We start from the raw sequence: 26228 nt of genomic DNA, 5'->3' as shown, positions 1-26228 counted from the left end.
ATATAGTCCCCACTAGCTCGGGCAGTGACTCGCCATGGAGCTTGCCACATTGAACGGGGCCCTTCCAGTTTGGCAGAATGTGCAACCGGCACAACGCGTGCAAATGTTCGCGTGTCGCCGGTTGTATTGACCGATGATCAACTCGATCATGCAACTATGCATTGTCTCCAAGACATGGATCAAGTTTTATGACCTGCGACAGGACGGACCTGAAATGCAATTACCTGACTAAGGGAATCATTTCCCCACATGTGTTGATGGTGACGATGTCCCTGTTCCGGACGACAACTGGGTCCCTTCAAAGAAAAAAGCCAAGGGATGTCTCAGGCTTCACTAACTTGGAGATCATGAGAATCGTGGAATAACATCCCCTGGTTTCTGATCCGTCCAGCAGGGGAAGGATTGCCAACGGTTACTCTGCCATTTCATTCCGATCGCGCCGATGTTGTGCATGCGGAACCGTCACGCGCGGCATCACAGGAAACGTGACAAGGGGCATTCGCGTGGCCTAGCCACTTTTCATCGATCATTTTTACATCCAGAGCCTGCAGAGCTTGCAGACTAGGAAATCCATTCAAGTACAATTCTCAGCTGGCCCATTCGAGCTCATCTGCAGGGACGCGTGCGATCAGCCCGAGATCGTCCACTATTACAATAACAAATTAACAACAGTTGGCTTGAACACGCCAGTCGACATTTTAGTGAAAGGGACGGATCGCCCACTTGCAATTAGGGTGTTTGGCGACTGCTACCCGGCTAATATTGTTTTCCAGTGGCTCCACTTCATTCCGCTGCTACCTTACCACTGAATGGACAAAAGCAACATAACGATAACGGACGTTATCAGAAATCCGCCCACTGCGACGGGTCTCAATACAACTAGGGTTGCAGGTGCATCAGCTGCCGGAGGAACGAATGGCGCGTCACCTGTTGCACCATCTGGTCCCACGTCCACTCTGAACGATGAAGAGAAGAGAACGTTACGATTGTTGGTTCAACATGTCGCGAGAAAGTTTTATGATGTCGATCAAGTGGTCGTTTTGGATCAGTTGGCTAAACACGATGTGTGAGTGCGATAAGAACAATTTAACTTAATCATGGTTACAATGTTTTATCTACCCCCTTTCATCGAGCCTTTTGTGGCTCTTCGTTCCCATCTCCACATTCCCGATTTTGTTCTTAGTTCCAATTATCTGGCTTCCAGGAGTCCGGGTCCAATACCTTTCACCTTGGAACCATGCCACGGCTTTGGATTGGAGCTGTAATTTTTCCTCTCATCAAACCTTCCGCCTTATCCAGACCCCGCAGTCTTCGCCTTCAATCCGCTCGTTTGATGTTAACTGACTAATTTCTTTCCATTTCACCCTTCGCCACGAACTGGTACTACCGCTTCTTTCATATCTTCATAATTCTCGCACTTCTCCCCCCGTCACTCTTTCGTAATGGGGACTTTCACGGCCTCGCTGAACCGGATAACGCCACATTGTGACCTTCCCGTGCCAACTAAACACGTTCCGTGTTCGTGGCGACAATATACCCTCATGGTATGCTACGCTTCTCTGTGTCCCCACTCCCTCTCTTCGCTCATCCAACTTGTGCGATTGACGATTCGCGGGGATTAAAACCGCCGCATTGACCTGATAACGGGCACTTTGCAATCAATGACGGACGCAAATCTCCACCGGTCTGGCTTGGACGTCCGTCTCTTCCCATGTCACAAATGCTGAAACAATGGTGGCTTATGCAATCGCTTCTGCATCCTGTCACATGTGCCATTGTCAAATCGCTCTTTACGGACCGGTGTTTCTGTTCGCCGACCCTACGGTCGCACGCGTTGGTCTTGCATTTGACTTTTGCGGATGAATTTTCTATCACTTCATTTCGGTGCCCTCCGTCCTCCATCCATGTGCTTCTCTCACAACCTGCACTTCTTCACGCCGCCCCGGTTCACTCATGACCCCACGACTACCAATCGATCAACGAATTCCTCCCTTTCGTATCCCACGTCACTTTCCGTACGCTGTACTTCCTCACTGCTTCCATTATTCTTATCTCGTTCTGCATAACGTTTCACGGTTAACGGATCCCACCGGACTCTTCGCATCAAATTGTCCGCCTTTCCTTTGTCCGGCCTCCCCACCCAAAAATCTCCTCTTGATCCACGTTATTTCCCATCTTCACCCCAAAAATGACGCAAAATCTCAACCCGAAAATGAAGCCTCAAAGACGAGGACCTTGCGGGTCGCATAGGAACGAATGCCAAAGATACGGCAAAACGTCTTGCAAAGCTTATGAGTGCCAGGCTGGTTTCGAGGTGAGATTCAATTCATGTTATTCATCCCACCATTCTTTATTCGCTTGATCACATTGGGGCAAGTGGTGCGTATCTGGGGGAACGACGTCAATTGATTAATTGACACCTTCCTTTCTTGTTCCCCCTCCTCCACCCGACAACCCCCCGTATCCATCTCATTTCTGTTCGTCAAATTGTTCTTCCCATCGTTCCTGACCATCCCGGTTTCTTTTACTTGCTTACGTTATGGCCTGCCATTTCCCTCCAAGTCATACACAGAATGAGCAGAAAGATCCTGCCTCCAATCGAAGTAGCGTTCGGCGGTACTATTATATCGACTACCCACTTTTTTGTAATTTGGTGAAGTTTGGGATTGCCGATATGCATAGGGTTATTGATGAGAAACTGCGGAACGTGAGTACTAATCCACATTGTTTCCGTTTTCTTCTTTTTTTCCGAGAGGGCGCACCCTCCCTGGCCCTTATCTTGTTCCGATTCGTAGCTTATTCCGAAGATGCGGCATCAACGCCATATGGCGAATATGTTTAGCATAAGTCTTCTGCAGGTTCACCCCACCAACAACCATTCGATGGTCACAATTTTTGTTAATGGAGACTCACCTTTTCTAACTCTGGCCACACGTATCTTATCCTTAGGAACTTGCGGACAAGGGATACATCTGTCCGAATTGTAAGAAAACATTTGCCATGCTGGATGCGTATCAGCTTGCGGATCCATTCCGAGGGGGTTTGTTCTTTTGCGACCTCTGTGGGACGGAAGTGGTGGATAACACTGACGGTGTTGGGATGGGGGAGAGTGGCAGTGCGGCGGGAAGGGAGGATAGGATGCAGAGATTCAACAAGGGGACTGAGACAATTCAAAGTTTATTGAAGAAGACGGATGAGATCAAGTTCCCAAGGTACGACGACGTTTCTCGAGTGGCATGAGGTCATTTTCATGCGGTACTTTGCGCAGCTTTGATATTGCCCAATGGGTGCACGCGCATAACGTCGCCGCGCACATGGCCGCTAATGCGCTACCAAGTGGTGCCGGGGGTGCTTTGGGCACTTCCGCCATGGGGAAACCAGGCGATGGACTGGCTATTGCTGGTGCACATGGGACAGGAGCACCGCATACTCAGAAAGTTAGTGTGGAGATAATTGATGAGAAGGATAGCGAAGAGCGAAAGAAGGCACTGGAGGCTGCTGCGTTGGCTACGAGGTTCGTAATCTATTGCAATCACCGAGGTTTTTTAGATGAAGCGAATTTCGGTTTTTCACTGCTCTTAGGCAACAGAATGCGATGCCAGCCTGGCATACCCATTCCACTGTTTCTGGGGAAGTCACGGCTTTGGGTCTGAAGGAAACTGTTCAGCCTGCACCATCGGCATTATCCCCTCTGATGAGCATGGAGGACGAAGAAGAAAAGAAAGATGTCAAGCCGACATTTGGTTTGGCGACTGATGTTGACAAGGCTGAATGTGGGTTTCTAAAGTTTTGATCTTATTTTTCTTAACAAAGCAGTTGAATTGAATTATCTGCATGCAGATTATTCGCGATACTATGCCCAACTGGAAGAAAAGCGGCAACAAGAAGAAGTTGGGGGCGAGCCGAGTGTGGGTGGACTGTATTTGCCAAATGTGGCGTCTAAAAAACGTCTGCGAGATGAAGATGAAGGAATTGAAACGTCTCGTGGCGAGAGTGGAGGTGATGAGGGAAAGCGTGGCGTCATTGTGTACGGTATGTACAACGGGTTTTCATCCGCCACCTTGTGTGTGGATTGCTTTGCGGTTTCTTAACATAACTCGCAGTTGCCGGGGAACCGATGGATCTTAATGACGTCACTGACGACCATCATGACCTTATGACACCGGAGGAATATGAAGCGTACTTCCAGGTGCTGGCTGCTCAGTAACACGCTGTGTCAGTATCATTATCCGAGTTTGCGTGCACTCCGCTCCATGGTGGAAAGCTGTAGGCTCTTATCTACATTTCCATCTTGCAACCTTTTCGTATCATTATTACTTCTCTTCATATCCACATTCGCCTTCAGACTGCTAATGTAACTTTGGCGGTTATCATTCAGAAATGGCTCAACGGTGCTGTGCGATACAAATCAGGTCCGGCCAATACATACACTGTTGCTGTGTTCCGCGAGAGTAAATCAAAGTGGAAGGGGATAATCATCATCACCGCCGAGGAGCGCAGACCACCACAACACAACACCTGAGAGCATAATACCAGCATTCTGAACGACGTTGGCTATCCCAAAGTACTGGTACTCTGGATAGTACGAAAGTATGTATTTGAGGACTAGGACTGTCTGTAAGGCCTCCCGTCAGCTGCAAGATCAAATACTCCCCAAGTCTTGTCAGAAACTTACAACACTCCCAGCAAGACCACCAGCCAAAAACGCAAAGCCCATAAACAAAAATAGCCTGGCTCTCCAAACCAAATTGGTCTCGCTCCCACTAAAGGAGGTTTCCTCGCCTCTCAAGTTCGCCTTGTTGACCAAGTTGACGATCAAGAGACCGATTATGCTGCAGATCCCCGGAATCCAATCCACGAAGGAAACATGAATCACGAGGTCATAGGGCGCATCTCTCGGCGGTTTCGTATGAGCACTAAGTATGGCGGCGTCCAAAAAGAACCAATTGGCGATGGCGAACTAAGGTAAATGCATGAGTTATCTGGTGACCAGAAATGGCAGGAGAACCCAGTAAAACAAGGCCAACAGGATCAACAGTCGAGGATCCCAATGAGGGAGATAAGGCACTTTGAAGGAGACTTACAATTGCACCAGCAGTATACACGGCGGCAGCGCCTTTATTCTTTATTCGTATCTGAGGAATATCGAAAGGGAAGTTACAAACGCTGCCAACATCATACCGCGGCGGCAAAGACATCTTGTATTAATGATAGGATATGGGATGACCGATATCTCTTGCGCGCAAATCTCTGCTCCCGTCCAAGATTCTCTTCCCGTTAAAGAGAGGCTGGTCACGTCACCCGCCTACAGAGATTCGTTTACGCACTGACTCTGAGGCAGTGTGGAACTGATCCCGTGACAAATTTCTTGCCAACTTTATCCCTGTTCAAGCAAATTCCGCCTCGATGGCTGACTCCAGTACGCGCCTGGTCTTCCAATATAGCCGCGTATTTTTCTGATGCAAAAGCCTAAGTAGTACTTGATTCGCCGCCTAGTGACGGGATCTCATCCCTGCGCTTCTCTCCCGTGACCTCTGACCACCTCTTAGTCTCTTCTTGGGATAGTGCAAGTACTTCTGCATGAGGGACTTTCTAGTAGTGCATTTCTCATCTTTTAATTAGCTTGTGAGACTCTATGATGTGCCCAGATCGGAGGTCAAAACGTCATTCACGCACAGGGCTGCAGTGTTGAGTTGCGCTTTCGATTCCACAGGACAATTTGGGTTTAGTGGCGGCCTAGACACTTGGGTGAGAAAGTACGTGAGGAAGTTTTCATCCTACTTCCTGGGAATAACTGAATGGTCCCTTCAATCAGATTGGACCTCAATTCCGAAAAAATACTGGTTCTTGGTGCCCACGATAGCAGCGTCGCATCCGTGGTACATTCAAAAGACACGAGTAAGTCTTTGGATTCTTCTATATACTTTTTACCCACCCTCGTGCCGGGTGTACCGGTATGTCTGAATTTTGACGCGAAAATTTGTTCCAGATTCGATTTATACCGGTTCATGGGATCAGACCGTTAGAGTATGGGATCCACGCATGGGGAATCCGAAATCGCTCGTTAGCACCCACAAACAGCCGGAACGCGTGTATGCGATGGATTTAATGGGAAGCACACTTGTTGTGGCTACCGCAGGCAGAAGAATACAAATATGGGATATTCGTGATATGTCGAAACCTCGGGATGAACGGGAAAGCTCGCTCAAATTCGGTACATCGGCTATTGCGTGCATGACCGATGGAACTGGTACGAATTCTGCTATCACTCCGTTAATTGGATGTTCGCCGGATCTGACCGGAATTTTTCTATCCTTCGCCCATTTCTCGCGCATAGGATATGCTGTCGCATCAGTTGAGGGTCGAGTCGCTGTTGAGTACTTTGATAATTCCTCTGAGGCTCATTCGCGCAAATATGCGTTTAAATGTCACCGACTTGCCCATCCGGAAGGGGAGTTCGTTTACCCAGTGAATGCGCTGGCTTTCCATCCAACGTATGTATATTCCTTTCCCCTTAATTTGGGTTGCGCAGTACCCCTTATGCACATCATCCGGGCTGACTTGAAATTGTTATCCTTGCTATCGTTGATCGCCCCGATTTATCACAGGTATAATACGTTCGCTACTGGAGGTTCGGATGGCACAGTATCAATTTGGGATCATTCTGCCAAAAAGCGACTTCGGCAGTATCCTTCGTTCGGAACTGGGATCTCATCTCTTGCATTCAGTGGGGATGGGAAGGCCATGGCGATAGGGGTTTCATACAATTGGGACTTAACCACTGAGCAACACAAGGAACAAATCCGAGGGAATAAAATGGATAGTATCGATATCGTAATTCGAACTGTTGGCGACGAAGTGCTCGTAAGTATCCCTCCTGAATAGTTCCCCATCTTAAGCATTAATTTCGCCTACGTTTCAATGACGCATGCGTCCGCGTCGCTGCCGGCGTACTCCCAATCCTGTATTGCGAGGTGTTCAGCCCAAAGCCAAAGCTACTTGAACACGATAGAGTCTTGTGCAGAGTGTCCTGTAACGGCAATCCGATTGCTCTGGTCCCGAATGTATTGCGTTCTGACGAGAATGTATCATCTCTGTTCATGAACTCACCCAGCTCCGTCATGGCCAGCGTTGACAACGCACCGCAGGTCTACGCTCAGCTGTTCATTTGCGTAACCTGCTTTCTCATGCAGGTCGTGTTACCCATTCAGTATTGCCCCAGCGCAACAAGTTGGATCTCGCTTGCACCCTTTTCTGCCAACTACAAGCCCCAACAGAAATGGGCCTCGATATTTCATCTAATAACATTCCTGAGGGGGTATTTCAAGGAGCGTGGGGTTGTATATACCTATCGACAATTTGGGAAAACTGGTAGACCGGTACAACGGCTTCTCATCCCGAAGGCAAGGCTGGCGCTATAATGAGAATTCCGCCAGTGCAGCAAGATTTTTCGGAATGCAGTCATAATTGATATCTAATTTCTGCGATCTCTGACGATGAAGCATATATTCCCACTCAGCTCGGTATGTAAGCTGGCATCTGCATCGTCGCTACTTCGGGACTTGAATATAACAATATAACAATAAATTCGGACAACTCCGCTACCATACAGCTAAGGTCAACCATGTATTGCTACAGTCTCACACGTGATCAGATTCAGTTCTTAGACTCCTTGAGGTAGATCGCACTAGGAAACCGCTGAGTCGTTGTTCCTGGCCTTCGACAATACGTCTATGGTTTTTTTGCCAGGTGCTGTTGTCTCAAGGAATACATCTAGAAACGAACTTCCATGGTGATGAAGACAACGACTCCAGCCTCTGTATAGAGGATACGCGAATTCGTGATTATTCATTCCGATGGCCCTAAATGTGCTAGTTAGCCCGTCACTGGGCCCCGCAATCTAGGATCCCCTGCGAGCCACACGAAAAAAGCTCTATTTATGCTTTCAAATCATATGTGATGGTTCTGGTGCTGAAGGTTGACTTCAAACCTTGACTCCTTGCGGTAATAGTATCGAACCCGGTTCCACCCATGTGGCTGCATTGATGGGAGAAGGAACAACTTCGGGTTGTCCCAGGCTTTATTCGCCTTGACCACTTCGCCGACCACCCCTCTATGGAAAACATTTGGGGACTTTCCGTGGTACGGCACTTGCCAGGGGCCTCGATGCTCTGATAAAAAACGATTTCCTTTCGGGTCTCGTGGTGATTCGCCATTCTCATCTACTCAATGGTCCCATGCCCAGCACTTGCAATTTTCAAGGAACATGGCAATCAATACCGGTGTTCATACATGAGGTGAAGGTTGGTTCGTGGCAAGGCGTATTCCATCCAGAACCCCTAGGCGAAGCTTCATGGTGAGGCTTCTGGATTCTCATCCCTCATTCGAGGCCCCCCCAAAAAAATTCCTAATGGATTGCGCTGGATTACAACAGGCTTCATTCAAACGGCCCGTTTCGAGCCGTGATTCTGATGAGCTTTTTCGCCAGCTTCCCTCATCTCTCGCTTATGCTGTCTGAACAGGTGCTGGTTTCTCTTGTTTTGGCTAGTGAACTCTCCTTTACCTCATCCATGAGCGCCTCAGGGCGATCAGAAAGGAATTTACAATATACGATCCGCTATTTCCCCGACTTGATAGTCCTTACCACCGCATGACGGCGCTCCGGATGGCTAATTGGAGCATCATATTTGTTGTTGCCAATCGCGTGCATATACTTTGGAGCATCCTGCCACTGAGTTACTCTCGCTCCCTGCCCCCTCCAGCTTCCTTTGGAAGTGCGGCTTGGGCGGCGACTTACCATTGCCTGCCGAAGCTCCCCACTTGCAGCGTCCCGTCATCTGCCCCAGCCACACGGCAACCCTTGTGTCGTGTCTGGCCAACGAAGACATTATCTCAGTCCGCTCCTTCTACCAAAGTAGACATGCAATCTCTGTGGTTCTGTTTCTTGCTTGCGCCAGACGGCAGTGCGGTGTTCGGCACGTAGCTCATTCATCTCCTAGGCGAACGGCTATGTGCGCGAGTCGAGCGTCATGTGGGATCGATCAGTCATAGTACTATTGGTCATTGATCGCATTCAGCAGTGGCGCAGTTGTGGCACTTCAGTTTGTTTGTGGTCGATCCGGACCTTTGTCCGACTTGGAGAATGAGGTGGCGTGATCACCGAGCGCGTGCATTTGTCTGCCCGATCCCTTTTTGTTTGAAAATGAGAGTTCAAAATCTGATCGAGATGGACAGTTTAATTGCACGATTTAATTTCAGTCGCTGCACAACGTCAGCTTCCATTCTCTGAAATTGCCAACGGTCGGCTGATTAGGCGATTGGATCCGGAAAGATGGCCCCAATGCCAACTGGTTCCAAACTGCCAGGCAAAGTAATACTGTCTGGCAATGCATGTCTAGACAATAACCGCCGCAATTGATTTCGTGCGTAGTGCTTTTCACAGGCTAGGTTTACCCGACGAACTTCATTCTGTCGACCCTTACCTCCCCTTACTTGGCGCGATTCTTACTGTTTTCCGAGTTTGTAGTCATGACCGGATGCGACTCTGGTCCCCGTATCCTCATTATCTTTATCGGAGTCCAACTCTGTCCCACATGAGTGGTTGGAAAGTCGATGACGAATGTACTACTTGTTGAAAGGCAACGGTTTTACAAGGTTCTCTCTCACCATGAACTGGACGGCCTTCCAAGGAACGTTCGATATCATAATTTACCTGGCTCCGATCCTCGGACCCATCCCTTAGCTAGTTTCGTTGAGTGGGATTTCACTATCACCTTTCACGTCATGGGTGTCGTTACACGGCAGAGTTAGTTAACACGCGGCATGGCAAGGGCGGGGCTCTTTTCCAGTGTTGTACGCACACACAGGAAACTGTTTATCCCCCCGTCATTTTCCCTCAGACCAACTTGATCAGGAGCCCTGATCTCTCTGAAATTTCCTCACTAGCGTGCTGAATTAGATCTATATGCACAACAACTTTTTAAAAACTCAGGGACATGCGTGCGTGTGTACACTTGCGATTGGGCACCGACGGCGTAACCCCGACATACCCTATAACAATGAGAAAAGTGGAGGGGGGGGCGGAGATAAATGCCGAATTCATATTGATAAGCGAGTGTCTCGGTCTCCATGTGTGTATCGATCGTGATGAATTGGTCACAGATGGTACCAAGCAAGCCAACCCCTACCAAGTTTGTAATTCCGTGTGTAAGCCCGAATCGCACCGGTACCCTGGAGCATACCATTGACCCACTACCACGGTGACTTTGGACCCAGGTCCAGGGCTATGGTTCAACTTACGACAGAGGTGCATATGCTGCATCGATACATCAATGCCCCTTCGGCCCTACTACCGCCCACTACCGCAAGCGACACAAAATCAGACCGCTTCAGCTTCTCAGAGCTCCATCATCCACCGTATGCACGTAGTCACGCCCCCCCCTTCCAATAACCGAACGTCTCGTGTAAAACAACCAAAATCTAGAAAACACACTCATACAACGATGTACGGGCGTACGTGTAGTATCGTGAGACCAGTACCACGCAAAACTAATACCCAACCGAAGAAAAAACATAACAACAAAACAAACAAATAAAGATTGCAGTCGATAACACACCAATCACCAATTATATACCGCGGGCGGGCGCAAGTGGATCTGGATGAATGCGTGCCAATAGCGCACTCACACACTAGTATAGTCCTTGCGCAGCATGCATGCGCAGCCGCGACTAGGACCTTAAAGAGGTCCCCAGATCTACGGACTTTTCACACACCAAAGTGATGGTTAGGGGAAGGTGCCAACCGTTAACTTGATAACGAGTCTATGCGCCCTCTCGGCGGCCGGTGCCCCAGAAGAATTCAACATGCGAAAAACTCACACTAAACAAACAACCCAGTAGAACTAATAATAGAAAGTTCGAATGTACGTTCGGCACACAACTTATGTCATGTTTCCTTGGATGGAATGACAGTTGCGTCGTTTAAGGGGACATGACTGCATATTAATATTATAATGACGACGAGGATCAAAAGAGGAGATAAACATCGTGCAGTTAGAAAAGGAAAGCAAAACAGAAACGAAGATCAAGCAAACGTCAATCAACATGTTCGACAAAGAAAACAACATGCAAGGGTACAATGTCAACAATGACGAGAGCGAAACTTGTGGGACATCAAAATAGAAAACAAAAGTGCGAATGGGGCTAACACGTATACAATGCAAGGAACAATGGGGTTCGGGTCAGGAAAAAAAAAGACTGGTTGTCAATCTCCGAAAGCATCACCATATACACAACCGATCGACGATTTGAGAAATTCATGGGACGAAACAGGATCGAAGAAAGGGGAAAACGTTTTTGGAACTTAGCAGCATGAGGTTCGCGAGCGGAGATAAAGTCGAAAAAGAAAAAACTTAAGGGAGTCGAAAAACAACTAGCGACCACTCGACGGAAGAACACAGCCGGCATCGCGCAGACGAGCTGGTGAACTGAGCAGAGGGTTGAAAGGTCGAAAAAAGTAACGGATCGAAAGGTATGGGTTATGGGGATGGGGGATGAGGCAGTAGGAGTGCAAAGGCAAGGGGAACTTAAGATAATTAGTAACTTTGCAAGAAGGGTCCATCGATCAGGGGGGAGAAGAGATAGCAAGCAATACGCACGCGTGTCAAGAGACAGGGTTGAAGAAAGGGTCGAGTCAGAAGGGAGGTCTTGTTGACGTGCATGATAACGTGGGAGAGAATTGATAACGGGGGCTTGCCCTGATGCTGATCACTCTGTGTCATACGTATGATAGACAGGGGTCCCAAGAAGGGGAAGCGCAGCAAGGGTAGGCATACAACGAGACTGAAAAGTGGGTCGAGGCGATAACCATATACAATCGAGCGGTGGAATTGGGAAGGTAATGAGAAAACGAGAATTTCGACCGGGTCAAATTCGGGCATCGATTAGAAAGAGGGCGGAGACGGGGTGAAAATGGGGGCTGAGGACAAGGGCGGCACCAACACGGAGAAGCGACCCAAAGAAAGTAACGAAGCACCAAGGAAGCGACGTTCGGTCTGCCCAAGAAACGGAGCGGGCTGATCCAAGGGACGAACAAACTCGGAACAAACTCGATCGTCGGCCAGACTCCGAAGAAGTTCAACAAGTCAAGTCAACCCAAAGGAGGCAAGAACAACTCCAAAAGAATCTGAACCCATTTCAAGTTTGCTCTCACATCCGTCTTGTCGCGCCTTTGTCCTTCCACTCATGCGACCCAGCCATCCATTATCGATCAACATGGGGAATCCTGAACCGATCACCCACGACCGCATGGACGACGACGACACGGTTAAGTTGGGACTGACATAATCCAAATTCGATCAACATTGTCCGGATAGCATGTTACGTTCCGCCTGTCCTCCCTCGCCAAAGGATAACGAACCGGAAAGACAGACGCGCCAAGTTCAACTCGTCGAGTGCCCGACCCTTTGCTCGAGTGTCCCGGCCCGCACCTTAGTCCCCTCATGGGGACGCAACGACGCCCACACGTCCTTTCATCCCACTCCCATAATTAGGCCCAACCATGATCTTGATTACCGTCTCGCCCGTCCCCCTCCCACTTCCACTCCCACCTGCAAGGATCTTAAACGCCTGCCCCGTCTCCTCAAGCGCAAACCTCTGCGTCACCATTACATCCTCGATCCCAAGCATCGTCTTACTCGCCAACAACCTCAACGCATCGGGCCACGTATTCGCGTACCTGAACACTCCTACCAAATCCACTTCCCGGAGCATAGCACTTGAGAGGGGGAGATATGGATTAGGGTATCCCATCCCTACAAGGGCAACCTTGCCCCCCGTACGGGCCATCTAAGAGTGAAAGCAAAACAAGGTATAAGAGGAGAGGAAAGAAAACAGTCCAAAGTGCCTAACTCACGAGAATAGCAGTTTGAATACAACTCTCCACGCCTGTGCACTCAAAAACAACGTCGTAACCTTTGATAGCCCCTCTATCATCAACACTAAGCGCAGCAAGCGCCTCCTTCGCTAATTTCCTACTCCTCAATAAACCCTCCTCCCTCGTCATCCCTCCCACCTTGCCTCCTGCCCGCTGAGACACCACAGGCGATGTAACATGATAAATCGCATCCGCATACCCTGCATCCATCAGCGTGTCCAGCTTGCCTTTATCCAAATCCATGGCGGCAATAAAAGACACGGGAGCTGTGGACTCTCCCAACGCCGAAAGTGTGCGAACTAACGCGGCGGCTAAAAACCCGACCGCTCCTGCTCCGATGATGAGTACACGCTTAGGACGAAGCCGAGGTGTGGAAGAGGCGTGGACAGGGGTCGTGGCAGTCGTATTGTCGTTGTGGGTAAGATTGGAAACCAGTCCTATCCTACGAGCAGCGTGTAAGACGACAGAGAGTGGTTCTGCTAGTGCAGCTTGCTCAAATGAACAAGAATCCGGCAATCTAATTGAGGTTTTTGTTTGAGTTCAAGAAATGATCCAGGGTCAAGTTGATTTATGTGGCAGAAACCATCAAAATAAATCCATCCGCACGCGCAGGCACACGAAATTGAGCACCAGAATCCCAGATCAGGATGGATGTGAGAAACCGGAGAGTGTTCGAGGAAAACAAAGCGTGCAGAGATTGTGCCACGCAGGGAGATAGGCGGTTTCCCATATGAACCAAAACAAGTTGTTTTTGCCATCCGTTTCGTAAGGTGAGAAGCCGAGAATACGCATGAACGAGTCCGAACCCACGCATCCACATGTAACCAGCCGGACCGAAAAAAATCACGCGGACCAACCGATCCAAAGTGAGTGGCGATCCCCAAGGGTAACACCATAAGCGAGTCAATGAACGACATATTCAAATGCGCGAGAGAGGTCAGGATTTCGCGCGTCACGAAGAGCCAAAGCCCGAGATAAGCAAGTAAGACCCAGAGAACAGGTTCGAACGTGGAACCACACCGAGTTCACGAGTTCACATGAGCCAAAGCAAATAGATAATAGGAAATCCAGCATAAGCCGAAGGATGAACCGTCATCATGATATCCGGTAATCGTTGACGCCCAAGAATTGAGAAAAAAATATACCCCAACCACAATCCAAATCCAATCCAACAGCACAAAAGCAGACCACGCGAGAGTTCGAATTCAAAACCCGATCCGAAGTGAGTGGGAATTTCCAGTTGGGGTTTACGTTACGATTCACGATCATGGAACAGATCAAAACAAGGGACCAAGATCCATTCCAGGGCGAGTTGGGACATGCAAGGGTAATTTGCGATAATGAACCGACCGGGAACGGTAAAGCCGATCGTTACCATTATCATTAAGGAATCCATCGCGGGGAGGAAAGGAGGAAAAAAACAAAAACAAAAACAAAAACCCGGTCAGTAAATGTTATCTAAGCTAGAACGCCGAAGGGAGGAGAGAGATGAAATCATACGCACTTATGCAACAACCTAGCTGGATGATTCATACACGTTTGTAACGTCCCATCCAAATGAGGGAACGACTTTGCAGACGAACAGAACCTCATCCGCTCACACAAATTGTACCTTCCCATTTCACAAAATTCGCATCCTCCGTCCTCGTCGTCGGATTCTTCTTGGATGTCATCTTCGTCCTCATCTTCGTCTACAGTGTGGGCGTGTTGAGAAGTGAAATGAGTAGGAGAGGAAGGCAAGGAGGCGGAAATGATATCGGAAGAAGAATCTGATGACGAATCGACATCACTGTTGGGATTAACGGCTGTCCCTTCCTCATCTGTATCATCTGCTCCACCAGCACCATCACTGACAACGGTGGAATTCCTAACACTCGATAAACTGACATGTTCCCCTTCCTTCTCCCGTGTGCTTAGGCCATGCTTCCCAAGTTGACGATGAGTGACAGTAGGAGAGGAACAACGACCACAAGGAGCACCGGGCTCAATGGCCACTCGATCGCCTACACGCAAATTCAAGTGTGGAGGGACGTTAGGACCAATGTGCGTGATGATGCCTGCTGCTTCGTGGCCTAGGACTAGGGGAGACTTGACGGCAAAGTCGCCATTTTTACCGTGAATGTAGTAGTGGACTGATTCGTTTTGATTCGTTTAATTATGGTGAAGCGGTTGATAGATTGTAGGAGTGGATGAGTGGATGAATGGATTGATCGAATGGGGCAAATTAGTGAGGCGATGAGGCGAGTTGAGGTGAGGTAAGGCAGCCGCGATGATTGGTATTGAATGGAAAAAATCGGAGTTAGAGCAGATCCCGGGTCCAATTCATCCGCATCCGCGGGGCCCCAATTGCAACGACCAGGCGATAGGAAACGACGCGGTGAACGCGACGACGTGATAACAACGCGCCAAAAGCCAGCGCGTTCATCATTCAAAGGAAGCCGCCGAGAACAAACACAAAAAGGATACAGTCATCAGTAACACTTGTCGTGCCTGAACAAGGTAATCAAGAATGACGCACGATCGCTTCCACAAAGACCGGTAGCTTGGATGGAGACCTGAACTTGACCATCGGAAGGCGGTCTCCGTTGACGACGTTCGACCCGGAGGTCCTTTGGACCGTGCAGGACGATTGCGGAATGAAAACCGGTCGCTGGCATTGTCGGTATTGTCTCGTGCGGGAAAGATAAAGTTGGAAGATGGGTGTGTGGAGTGGTGGGCGATATCTGGGTTGGATTGAACGATGACAATCTGGAGTCGAGATGAGGATGCGCGACGACGAGATGATCCGAGTGATAACTGATCGCTGCAGACGAATGTCCCTGGTAGGTACAAGTGATAAGTAGCAGGCGTCAGCGACTGATGGGAGTTGCAAAGGTAAAGGGAAAGAAGGGAAAGGGCAATGAGATGAGAGGGTATTTATACCTTGGATGAGGGAGATAATGCAGGAAATAATAATTTTGTAAAATCTCGTGACGAAATACCAACCTGCTTCCTTTATTTCCCCTTTTTTGATTTTTTCTTTTTACTTTTCGTTCCCCCCATCGAGTGAAGGAGTCCGGGGTAGCAGCGCTTGTGGATGAATTGATTGACGACACATTCTGTAGCCTCGTTCTTCTTCCATCTCGTCGGTCGGGCGGTTGCGCGCTAGATGAGGGGGGATTGAAGGGAAGAAAGAGGTGAAGTTGGGAACGAGGAGGACGATGTCGGAGGAAGGAAATGTGTAGTGGATGAATGGATGAAGGTGAGTTTGAGACAAAAACGAGCGCCCATTCAATTCTCATTCAATTCCATTCAATTTCAATTTCATTCGTCGATTAAAACAACTTTCAACTTAATTTGATCCAATTCAGTGCATCGCTATTTGCCTTCTCCCATTTCGGGATATCTCGCTTTCCTTCATTGAATTGATCAACTATTAAAATTCTTCTATTCGATTATTTTTCTCCTGTGATATATATTTCCTAGTGTATTACAAATACATATAATTTCATTTTTGGGAAAAGTGGCCGGACCGAGGGGGTCCCACATACCCTTCGGAATTATCTTTATTTGCTCTCTATTCCAGCCCAACTGGAACATTGCAGGCGGACGCACAAGGCACCAACAAGCAAAACAACCATTACCATAATTATTTCCTTATCGTTTTTCACTTGGTTACCCGTCAGTCTCTAGTCAGCGCCAACCACACATTGTCCTGGTTGCTTCAATTGCCAACTTCCCGTTATATTAGCTTCCTTCTTCCAATCTAGCACCCGCAACGCACCGCATACACATCATACCAGCAACGTCGTTGCTATTCCTAGCTGTACAATGTGTTGCCGAGTCGAGCTGGTCCTGCTCCGCTGGCGCACGTCATTCACACGCATACCTATGATCGACCTTGTCCTGGCCACTATTACTGGTAGTTGCGCGCGCATCAAATGGAACCCGCACACTAGCTAGCTGCGCATACAACTAACCCCCAACTCGTGTTCACTTAGTAATACCACTGTAATCGTTCTTCCTCATCTCATCCAGCATACAGTAGGACATATATCTCAGATCTTCGTTCTCGGCTACTCCCGCGCCACACTCATGTCCTCCCCTTGCCAAACGGGCCTGTCTGACAATCCCGGGTGCGACATATATCACCCAGCTCTTAAGAAAGGTCAACTTGACCCGGTCTCACGGTCCGAGAAAAGCCATTAATATTTGAACCAAACCCAAACGGTGCCAATTTCAGAGTCACCAATATTATCCCGATCTCAAACCTTTCATTTGACCACAAGATCAAAGCCAAGATCTTGGTTGAGTTGTGGGTTCATATCTACTGTCACCTCTCTCCTGTGTCGCTCGTCGGGCCGGGGAGAAACAACAGACAAAGCACAGCGTCGTATGCATTGCATCACGATATATGCGTATATGAGGCTTCGATATCGATATCGATGCGGATCCAGGAAATGCCTGGGTCCCCACTTTCTCCCCCTTCTCCCGGTGCTTCTTCACCCCAGGCTCTTCACAATCAATGAGGAACACTCACTTATCCCCTCATTCCATGCCAATCTAGGGGGAAACACCAATTTAATTACGTACCAATCGGTGTAGCTAGGTACTAGATAGATAGCGGACAGGTAGGCAATAACGAACGTCTGAGGACCCAACTTGTACCTACGTATATCCATCGATATGGACAGTACATGAGCCAGGGTCGCCAAGTACCGTACTAACTGGCGCCATTCAACAAATTGCCGATTTCGTTTTCCTTGCATCTGACTCGCAACTTACCGGACCACATATGCCCTAAAGCGCACACGCATGCCAACGTCCCCATACGGCCAGGGTGGGACGCTCCTCCTAACCATATATGCACAATACGATCAGCGCAGAACAAACTCCATATACGGCTTAATTATAATTTGGAATTGTGGACCGTAGTAACAACCGGAGCGGCCGCTCGTACTCCCCCGGCCTTCAAGCGGTGGGACTGAAGATACGTCAGTCCAGGTCAAAATAGCTAGGCTATATCGAGATGGAATCGACTGCAGTGTAATACCAATGACCATTCCCTGTCGTCACACTGGGATCACAATGCATGTACGCGCAAGATGCACGAATTAGTTAACAACGACCCAATCCCTCTTCGATTAATCCAGGCCGACGGTAAATACCGGTAGCAGCTGCAAGTACTACTAGTGCTGGGTTGAATTATCACATATGGTATGAGCGCACAGACAACTGAGAATGGACATACTACATAAAAAGGTAGGTTTATATATCAGTCACTATGATCATCGTTCATTAATGACCTAGGCCTGACCGGCTGGCTCACGCAGCTCATGGCCATGGTACTATAATTCTAGTAAGTCATTTGAGCACATGTGCATACCTATTTCCCATCAATCAATCCTTATTCCCCATCACTGTAATATTTCTAGCTTTCACAACATATTCCGTGTACGAAGTTTCAGGATATACGTATGCTTTACAATACATTGTGGCGCGATATGTTCAGCCCAGCCCAGTACGTTCTTCGCCATCAAATCCTACATTCCCCGTATTCCACGCGTATCCCCTTGTTCCCCCTATTAGCGCATGCCTATATACATCCGTCCCGATCCCCGCGAACGCTTCCGTACCAAAAAAGAAAGTACCCGACCAGCTTCTTCTCTCCTCCCCCCCCCCCCCTTCTTTCATTTCCACACCTGATAAATCCAACCAATCATCCACAACTCATAACACAAGCTGATACAGCGTTCCACCCATACAGCTCGGATCGATCGATTACAAACCGGGCCACGTCTACACGTGCCATCCTTGTATAGTACGTGCCGACTGCCACTGCAACGCCACCCACTTGCCGTACGCGCACGTACTAAGTACCTCACGCGATATTGTAAACCCCCAATTCCCACTTCGAACCTTCGCAGCTCGCTGAAAACGCAAACTCGTACCATCAAGGACCTTCACGGTCACGCTGCGATCGCCCCTTTGAAGTCCGAGTCCATCCCCGTATCCGAACCGCAACAATCGAAGCCCCAGGTACCACCAGATCGGTGCATCCAAAACAATCCTTTCACTTATCACAAGTTTTTAGACAAATACGGTTTCTCTCCGAGTCCGATTCCAGGTAAGTACGGGATCGATCCATTTTTCCCACGGTCCACGCTTGTCAAGACTTGCCTCCCGCTGCTCACGATCGTTGTATCTCTATCTCTCACGCACACACACACTTGCACCACTGATAGAAAATTTGGAACTGGACTGAAACACGCCAAAAAGCAGGTAGTATACGACCACACCTCGAACCCGAACGACTGCAACTAAACCAAAAAGAGAAATATTATCCGGATTCAACTTAAAGTCAAAGGAATGTCTACATTAACGACAAGCCCTTCTACCGCTGCCGCCGCGGGTTCGACGCCGAACGTACCTTCTCTCAAATTGTTTGATTTGAGTGGTAAGAATGTACTTATTACCGGTGCTACGAGGGGTACGTCCTTTATGCATAATCTCCGTGCCTGGTTCCTTTATTCTTTATCATTTCGGCTATCGTTTTGTTGTTCCTTCTATTACTTCCGCACCCTCATATTTCCGTTTCTTATCTGATGCACGCGCACAAGAGCCCCTCCCCCAAAAGAAAAAAATCCATTCGCGAATATGAGGACACGACTTTAGCCTGTCCTACCGGTCCTCGTTCCGGCGCATTAGCTCGGAATGTCACCACCCGACACCCGAAATGTCTCCGGAATCGCCGAATATCCTATTCGGCTGGCCATATATTCTCTTTCCTCCTCCGCGCGACCTGCATCAGACAAGCAGGCGTAAAACGCGTCAACGACGCGTTTTTTTTTTTTCAGACAACTTTCATATCTCGGTATCTTCCATGGCGATCCGGGAATATGCTATTTACGGCGAGGCCAGCCTACCCAGCTCCACGTTTCGACAATGCTTGAGCGCTTGTTTTGCTGGTTTTTTCTTTTTCTTTATTATCATTTGATCATTTGCTTCTTCCGCATGTTCTCGGGTTCCCCCAGCTCCGAGGCTTTGATGGAAACGGAATTTCTGCACCTCATCATCCATGCGTCCATGCGCCCACCCGTTTGCTATCTAACGGATCGAACGGGACGGGTTGCAGAATGCAGAAAACCGGATTCGTTTCCGGTGGATGAGTACGGAATCACAGTGCTTATCTATTATCCATCCCTTTTACAAAGCCTCCCCTCAGCCCCACCTTACCCGTTCACTCGTCATGCTTGTTTTGATGGCAGGGAGACGCATGTGTATATTGTGGGGGATTCGCAGAAAGAAGCTTTACCAAACTGGTCAGCCGGGCTTATTTACCTTGAGCCCTCACTAACGTGGCGGAAGAAGATGCCTTCCGTCCCTCCCAACCTAATTTCGCGTGGTTCCCCTCGCTTTTATTGTCTCATACTGTGGCTTTCTTTCTTTCGGTTTAGAAAGAGGGAGAAGGACCGCGTTTGTTGCCGGCGGGCGAAACCAATGATGGCACGATGATGGCCGGGGGAATGGCCGATGGTGTGTGCATCATACCAATCATGCCAGGCATGCATGTATATCTTGCAGTCGTATGTTTCATTCTGTTCTTATTTCGCATCGTGGGCACATCATGGTGGTCTATCTCGCTTTGGTGCCAGTTTTTGGCAGGTGCATTAGCACCCGCACGGACCTCGGATTGGCATGCCCTTTTGTTTCATTTTTTTCCGGTGCAGAGTTGTTTTTCGGTTTTCTGCTGCACTCCTGCCCCCCAGGAGGGTAGTTACACGGTCAAAACCGTATCTGGTAGCTCCGTGGTGCGTGCGTGCGCGAGCATGCGGTACCAGTGGCGTGCTGATGATGCTGATGATGAAGATCGCCATGTATGGCTCGTCATCAACCATGAGTCTTTGGATGAGCGCTAACTCTGGATCTACTTCGCTTCTGAGGGATGATTCTTTTGTCTTCCCTTTTGGAGGACGCTTCCTCCCCTGTGTGCTGTTTGCAGCAGCCAAGCACGCAAATGAAAGCACGGGGCGATTAAGAATATATGCGTTAGTCATCATTATCCCCATGGATCCATTATTGGGACGAACATATTATCCCTGCATTTTTGCTTTCCTTCCATTTTCTTTTTCTTTTTCTTTTTCTGCTTTATTGACAATTTATTCACTAATGCATCCATAATGACTTCCCTTTCTGAAGGCATTGGTGCGGCATGTGCAATAGCCCTCGCTGAAGCAGGCGCAACGGTCTGTCTTGTTGTTCGTCCGGGCTCCACGTCCACCACAACGATCGACACTCTTCGTTCCCTCCCTAAGAATCAACAACAGCACAACCGCCAAGAACACACGGTGATAGAGTGCGATATGTCGGACCTAGATTCGGTCCAAACGTTATTCGATCGTACATTGGAAAAACCGGAGGTGAAGGGTGAGATTCATATTTTGGTGAATTGTGCGGGAATACAGAGGAGGGCTCCTGCTGTCGAGTTTAGTGAGAAGGATTGGGACGACGTAAGTCCTTCCCTTTGTTTCGCCTCGGGGTTTGTTTTATTTGTGTTTAGCCATTGTGGGCTTTGTTCCTGAGTGCTCTTCTTTATCATTCCCCTGGTTGGCTCAAGGCAAACCAGTGCAAAAGACTAGGGGGGAAATAGAAACAGTGAATTGCTCGACTTCTTCTCACCTTTACTGGTTATCAACCTCTTCCTTCTTTTTTTGTCTTTGTGTGATCAACCCCTTTCCCAAGCACATACGAATTTCACCATTGGTGGTTCTTTGCGACTACCCACACATCTGCAGCACCGGCGCGAGCAGGCGGTAATATGTAGCGACTGGTCAGCTAGCCAAGCCTACTGTAGAACGAAGCCATCCTTTCCCTCAAACTAGCGAGGGGATCGCCATATTCACTCAGCTGCCGCTTTTCCGCCACCTCTCATCCATCATTCCTCCCTCCTGCGTATTCTTGTACGCGTCATCGGGTTTTTGGAGCGCTGAGCCGCTGAAAAGAAAATCCCTGAGCAACGCCCATGCCATTTGGCAACGGCGACTTTTTTCATTGTTAAGGAATTAAGGAATTCCCGCCCGACCTCCTCGGCTGCCACGCATAATTTGCAAGCTCTCCGATATTTATTAATAGTTTGCCTCGCTTTTGATTTTATGGTGAGGACCCTTCATGGAATACAGAACGATGGCTCTCTCATTAGTATGCCTTCCCTCTTCCTGAACCTACTCACATCGAAGTCGGGCCGCCTCACAACGAGCGAACGAAGAGAACCACCATTCGTACCCACCGCTATAGTTGGTGTGGATCTGCCGCCTTTCCCGCTTCGTGTGATAACTGGACCATCCATCATTTAATTCCTACCTCTGTCCTTCCCACCCCCTTGACTGCGGCTCTGGGTGCCTCTGACTTCGATTCTGATTCACTTTTGACTTCTTTGGTTAACCCTCTTATCTCGCACCAACACACATCCGTTGCGCCACACATTCGAAAGACTTATGATTGTTCACTCTATTCCCAACCGCATTAATGCCCTCGCTTCCTTACACCCTGAGGCTAACGAACTTTCCGCAATTTCTCCAACAGGTCCTCAATACGAACCTCAAATCCATCTTCCTTCTCTCCCGTGCCGCGGGCCGACACATGATTCCACTTCGCCGAGGGAAGATTATCAATTTCGGATCACTTCTTAATTTCCAAGGAGGAATTACCGTTCCTGCGTATGCGGCTGCTAAGGGTGGACTCGGACAGTTGACTAAGGCGTTGAGCAATGAATGGGCGCAACATAATATCCAGGTGAACGCGATCTGTCCTGGATATGTTGCTACGGATATGTGAGTAGCGCCCTTACTTCTCTCGCATCCTACCCGATTGCTTTTTTTTTTCCTGTCGGACTCCCGGTGTTGCGTCTGATCCCCCTGTTCGGTAACCTGATTCATTCTTTTCTTCACTCTGACATTCTGTCTGGAGCCACTGGGAATGATGGAAATTTATCTCGTCCTCGAATCGCATAGTCTTGGCTTGACCCTGGCCGCGGAGTTTAACGATTCGCTTTTTCCGCCACTTGCGACCCTGCACTGGAGACTTCCGAGGACATATTCCTCTCTATTGCCATCATGTGCGGCTTGGCATTGTTATGCCCGGCGGGCATTTATGTATATGGTCTCAAACGCATGTCAACGTGGGTGGGGTGCGTTCCGATCTCTGCGATTTCATATGGACGTTGACAATTTGGCAAGTCGTCGTTCCACGGCTTGCACCCCTGAACGGGGAACTTGACCTGATTCACCCAACTTGAGCACACGAGCACACATACACACATGCATGCCGCCCCAATCATCTTTTGTTCAGTCTGCGGGCATGTATATGTGCTGATCCACATATGCGTGCACACAGGAGCGCGTGGGCATTTCCTTTCTATTGCTGCTGCTGCTCCTTGCACCACTTCGGGCTTTGGCGACAACTTTGTCAGAGCGGAACCTTTTTTTGACCTGGTGACTCTAGGATTGAAAGATCGATTGGAGCAAATGTCTTACGCGGCAATCGGAGCACCCCCGTGTTTGTCGCTTGATCGAGAAGGTGATTTTTGGGCCGTTATCCCACCTGCTTTCGTCGAAGCGACGAACGTTCTGAAGGCATAAGTGGTGGCTGCTGCTGCGGTCAGCCTCGGAACTACGCCCTTTGACTTCTGCTACTCTACGCGTCGATTCGGGATCTGGTTCACGAGAATGAGTGGCTGAAAACTGGCACTGTGTCTTTCCGATGTGGCCCGGGCGTGGCCGGTGACCTCGCTCCATTTTGGGCTTTCCGCTTATTTGCAAGTTGCCGGGCGGGTATCAGCGACGATCTCTTTCCGTCAGATGACGTCCTCAGCTTCTGCTTTTTGCATGTCATGTATACGCTTCACTACGTTCGAGGGATCAGCCAGAAACTGTTCCAACGCGATCCTCATTGCAGCTGCTGCGTCGATCAATTTCAATGTGATGATAATGATCTTGTGCCTTGCTAACAATGGGCCCAGAGCGGAGTTGAATATCCATCCTAAAATTTTCATTCAACCCATTATGAAGCAATTCTCCTCTGGAAATTCTTCGTTGAATCGCATCTTATCGTTTTTCCTTTCTCCAATCGGATATCTCCATTCAATTGCTTCTGGTCATTTTCCCCAGTCCTGTGATTTTCCTCGATGAACTCATGAACTAATGCTGTTCTGTCTGGAACTTTTCGTTAGGAACGAGCGTCTGATCGCTGATCCGGTCCGTTATCGACAGATTTCGGAGCGCATACCCGCTGGTCGATGGGGTGACCCCAAGGATTTTGCCGGTCCAGTTGTTTTCCTTGCCAGTGATGCGAGCGCTTACGTGAGCGGGGAATTGCTCGTTGGTACGTTTTTTCTCTTTCGCCTCTCATCAGTTACCATGCCCTTTGCTCGCGCCCCCACTTTCCCCGGTTTCTGGTTGACCGGGTACTTTCATGATTACCCGCTATCATTTTGCGGGGAGAGATTTTTCCCTAATTCGCCCACATGCCGGCCGATCGGGCACCTCCGCCAGGCCCAGCGTGAAATTTTGTCATACAGCGCGCGTAGTCTACCGATCGCACCAGCAACCGAGGCCTCCCAAGGGGGAGAGGGTGACGTTGCGTTCTTCGACTATTTCTTTAGTCAGCACAGGAGCACACTACTCCACCCCTGCTTGTGGTAATTTTTGTTTTTCTCTTCTGCCTCTTTTCGCCTGCTCCGCAGTCCGCCGCGACTCTGGAGGCCCACCGGTTGTTGCGAATGTGGTCCAGCCATTTCTTGCGCCTGCACACCCGGGCTTCCTCTCCGTTTGGAAACATCGAGAATGGTGTCGAAGCGAGCAACCCTCGCATCATTCTTTACTTCCTCTTTGCTTGCCTGGGCGTACGGTCCATGCAATTGTTCTCGCCTTGCTGACTTCTTTGCTCGTGTTTCAGTTGACGGAGGTTGGATGGGTCGATAGGGCCATGTCTTTGACGGCCCGAGAAGAACGGATATTCTCATAATTTCGCAAATGTATGCATATATCAATGGCAAGGTACTGGAAACTTCTCCCTCCTGGTACAGGCCATGCTTGTGTGCAGTGTCATTTTTGCGATTGTTTCCATATGAGAGTCAGACCGTTGATATACAACACGATCATTAGGATGTGAAATATTAACGGACATGGAGCCAACCGATAGCTCCCAACCGAACGTTCTTAGACAAGGTGGAGGGGGGTCTCGGCCAATAAACCCGCCCGTGTCACTGCCCGCATGTACGGCTGTCGATACGATGATTGGCCCACGGCTACCGCTGCCTTGGTCCGCGGGAAACGCCGCCGAATGATTCAAGGGAAAGCCCTTGATATGGACGAGATAGTGATCACTCTTACATATGGGATGCAGGTCTGTACAAAACGTCAACAGCAAATAGATCAGAATAGATCTTAGGATCTCGATGGAAAGAGCTCAACGGCGCGCTGACTGAGCACGGTTGAGGGACTTGGGAAATATCTCCGATCAGAATAATTCATCGTCTCGTGTGTGCCGTCATTGCCGTGCCTTGCTCGGTAGCACTGATTTCGAGTAGTTTCTCATGTAGTATTGACTGGTGCGGCCGAGACCAATCAGTGGTTTTCTTTTGTTGAAAAGTGGAGGGAATAGTACGAATGATTCATAACTAACCAATCATGCCGTCACCGGTCGCGAGGTTGGTTGACCGACTGAATTGGATACAGTAGGAATTGAGAGGTTTAGCGGGACGGTGGGACAACTCCCAGCTCGAACCGATTGGGCACGTGTCCGCTCCCAATTCTCCCGAGCAAGGAGCATTATGATTAAGCGGATGAAAAATAGCAATTACGGCGCTTTTGGGCGCTTGGTGGTAAAACTTGGAGGAGCGAAAATTGGTTCAGGCGGCCGGCACATGTGGTTGGTGCTGAGCACATTACGAAGGACTTCGGGCCAGCCACAATTCGGTGCTTTCAAGAGCTTTTGCTCCCATAGTTACTTGTGCTCGCCCGAGTGGCGCTAAAGCAATAGTCTCGATTGTTGAGCGCTGCCGCCAGTGTGCATGTGGTCGGTCCGAAGCAAACGTTGAACACCATGACGGCCCGCCCGGCACGGGCGGGCCGCTCCAGACAGCAAGCACGCGAGGCAGAACAGCGAAGAAAGAGAAAATTTGATTCCGTATAATCTGACCGTTTCGAGTACTCGTCGTCAAATTATGAGCAAACAGAATGCCACTTTTTTCGTGGATGTTTTGAAGTCGTGCTTAAACTAACATCAGGCCTTCGACACTCTGGCACGGAACAAACCT

At 49.0% G+C, this 26228-nt stretch overlaps 10 protein-coding genes across 10 annotated transcripts; 7 read left to right on the top strand and 3 right to left on the bottom strand.

Moving 5' to 3' along the window:
• The first annotated feature begins 587 nt into the window (after nucleotides 1-587).
• Nucleotides 588-2588, top strand: EI90DRAFT_1003806 (uncharacterized protein). Its single transcript, XM_039051356.1, has 3 exons — nucleotides 588-1066; nucleotides 2219-2379; nucleotides 2563-2588. The coding sequence occupies exons 1-2, from the start codon at nucleotides 810-812 to the stop codon at nucleotides 2316-2318; spliced, it is 357 nt and encodes a 118-aa protein (XP_038915989.1). The 5' UTR covers nucleotides 588-809; the 3' UTR covers nucleotides 2319-2379; nucleotides 2563-2588.
• Nucleotides 2244-4541, top strand: EI90DRAFT_3057414 (uncharacterized protein). Its single transcript, XM_039060292.1, has 7 exons — nucleotides 2244-2314; nucleotides 2563-2707; nucleotides 2950-3212; nucleotides 3269-3514; nucleotides 3583-3773; nucleotides 3841-4032; nucleotides 4104-4541. The coding sequence occupies exons 1-7, from the start codon at nucleotides 2292-2294 to the stop codon at nucleotides 4205-4207; spliced, it is 1164 nt and encodes a 387-aa protein (XP_038915988.1). The 5' UTR covers nucleotides 2244-2291; the 3' UTR covers nucleotides 4208-4541.
• Nucleotides 4454-5234, bottom strand: EI90DRAFT_3057413 (uncharacterized protein; the record flags this gene model as incomplete). Its single annotated transcript, XM_039060291.1, has 3 exons — nucleotides 5085-5234; nucleotides 4676-4960; nucleotides 4454-4615 (listed from the first exon to the last, which is right to left on the bottom strand). The coding sequence occupies exons 1-3, from the start codon at nucleotides 5196-5198 to the stop codon at nucleotides 4457-4459; spliced, it is 558 nt and encodes a 185-aa protein (XP_038915987.1). The 5' UTR covers nucleotides 5199-5234.
• Nucleotides 5235-5302: 68 nt separating this feature from the next.
• Nucleotides 5303-6993, top strand: EI90DRAFT_1004811 (WD40 repeat-like protein). The gene is made up of 7 exons (XM_039051357.1): nucleotides 5303-5419; nucleotides 5478-5566; nucleotides 5623-5756; nucleotides 5816-5898; nucleotides 5990-6250; nucleotides 6356-6494; nucleotides 6609-6993. The coding sequence occupies exons 1-7, from the start codon at nucleotides 5407-5409 to the stop codon at nucleotides 6883-6885; spliced, it is 996 nt and encodes a 331-aa protein (XP_038915986.1). The 5' UTR covers nucleotides 5303-5406; the 3' UTR covers nucleotides 6886-6993.
• Nucleotides 6994-12498: 5505 nt separating this feature from the next.
• On the bottom strand, nucleotides 12499-15591 carry EI90DRAFT_2920199 (chaperonin 10-like protein; the record flags this gene model as incomplete). Its single annotated transcript, XM_039054730.1, has 6 exons — nucleotides 12499-12846; nucleotides 12914-13285; nucleotides 13367-13451; nucleotides 14439-14571; nucleotides 14899-15066; nucleotides 15453-15591. 6 exons carry the CDS (start codon nucleotides 15589-15591, stop codon nucleotides 12499-12501), a joined length of 1245 nt encoding a protein of 414 aa, XP_038915985.1.
• A 1315-nt stretch (nucleotides 15592-16906) lies between these two features.
• On the bottom strand, nucleotides 16907-18025 carry EI90DRAFT_3289408 (uncharacterized protein; the record flags this gene model as incomplete). Its single annotated transcript, XM_039067167.1, has 4 exons — nucleotides 17699-18025; nucleotides 17454-17581; nucleotides 17294-17427; nucleotides 16907-17071 (listed from the first exon to the last, which is right to left on the bottom strand). The coding sequence occupies exons 1-4, from the start codon at nucleotides 17773-17775 to the stop codon at nucleotides 16907-16909; spliced, it is 504 nt and encodes a 167-aa protein (XP_038915984.1). The 5' UTR covers nucleotides 17776-18025.
• Nucleotides 18026-18875: 850 nt separating this feature from the next.
• EI90DRAFT_3057402 (uncharacterized protein) lies at nucleotides 18876-19869 on the top strand. Its single transcript, XM_039060290.1, has 2 exons — nucleotides 18876-18952; nucleotides 19008-19869. The coding sequence occupies exon 2, from the start codon at nucleotides 19283-19285 to the stop codon at nucleotides 19517-19519; it is 237 nt and encodes a 78-aa protein (XP_038915983.1). The 5' UTR covers nucleotides 18876-18952; nucleotides 19008-19282; the 3' UTR covers nucleotides 19520-19869.
• Nucleotides 19549-20660, top strand: EI90DRAFT_1002319 (uncharacterized protein). The gene has a single exon (XM_039051355.1). The coding sequence runs from the start codon at nucleotides 19859-19861 to the stop codon at nucleotides 20426-20428; it is 570 nt and encodes a 189-aa protein (XP_038915982.1). The 5' UTR covers nucleotides 19549-19858; the 3' UTR covers nucleotides 20429-20660.
• Nucleotides 20432-21180, top strand: EI90DRAFT_3057400 (uncharacterized protein). The gene is made up of 2 exons (XM_039060289.1): nucleotides 20432-20961; nucleotides 21113-21180. The coding sequence occupies exon 1, from the start codon at nucleotides 20440-20442 to the stop codon at nucleotides 20830-20832; it is 393 nt and encodes a 130-aa protein (XP_038915981.1). The 5' UTR covers nucleotides 20432-20439; the 3' UTR covers nucleotides 20833-20961; nucleotides 21113-21180.
• On the top strand, nucleotides 21137-25012 carry EI90DRAFT_3057379 (uncharacterized protein). Its single transcript, XM_039060288.1, has 4 exons — nucleotides 21137-21423; nucleotides 22496-22743; nucleotides 24141-24292; nucleotides 24866-25012. The coding sequence occupies exons 1-4, from the start codon at nucleotides 21277-21279 to the stop codon at nucleotides 24889-24891; spliced, it is 573 nt and encodes a 190-aa protein (XP_038915980.1). The 5' UTR covers nucleotides 21137-21276; the 3' UTR covers nucleotides 24892-25012.
• The last annotated feature ends 1216 nt before the right edge of the window (nucleotides 25013-26228 follow it).

The sequence above is a fragment of the Cantharellus anzutake genome, assembly GCF_015039405.1.
Source record: "Cantharellus anzutake strain C23 chromosome Unknown EI90scaffold_23, whole genome shotgun sequence".
In the NCBI taxonomy this organism is placed as follows: Eukaryota; Fungi; Basidiomycota; class Agaricomycetes; order Cantharellales; family Hydnaceae; genus Cantharellus; species Cantharellus anzutake.
This window is presented reverse-complemented; position numbering and strand designations above follow the sequence as displayed.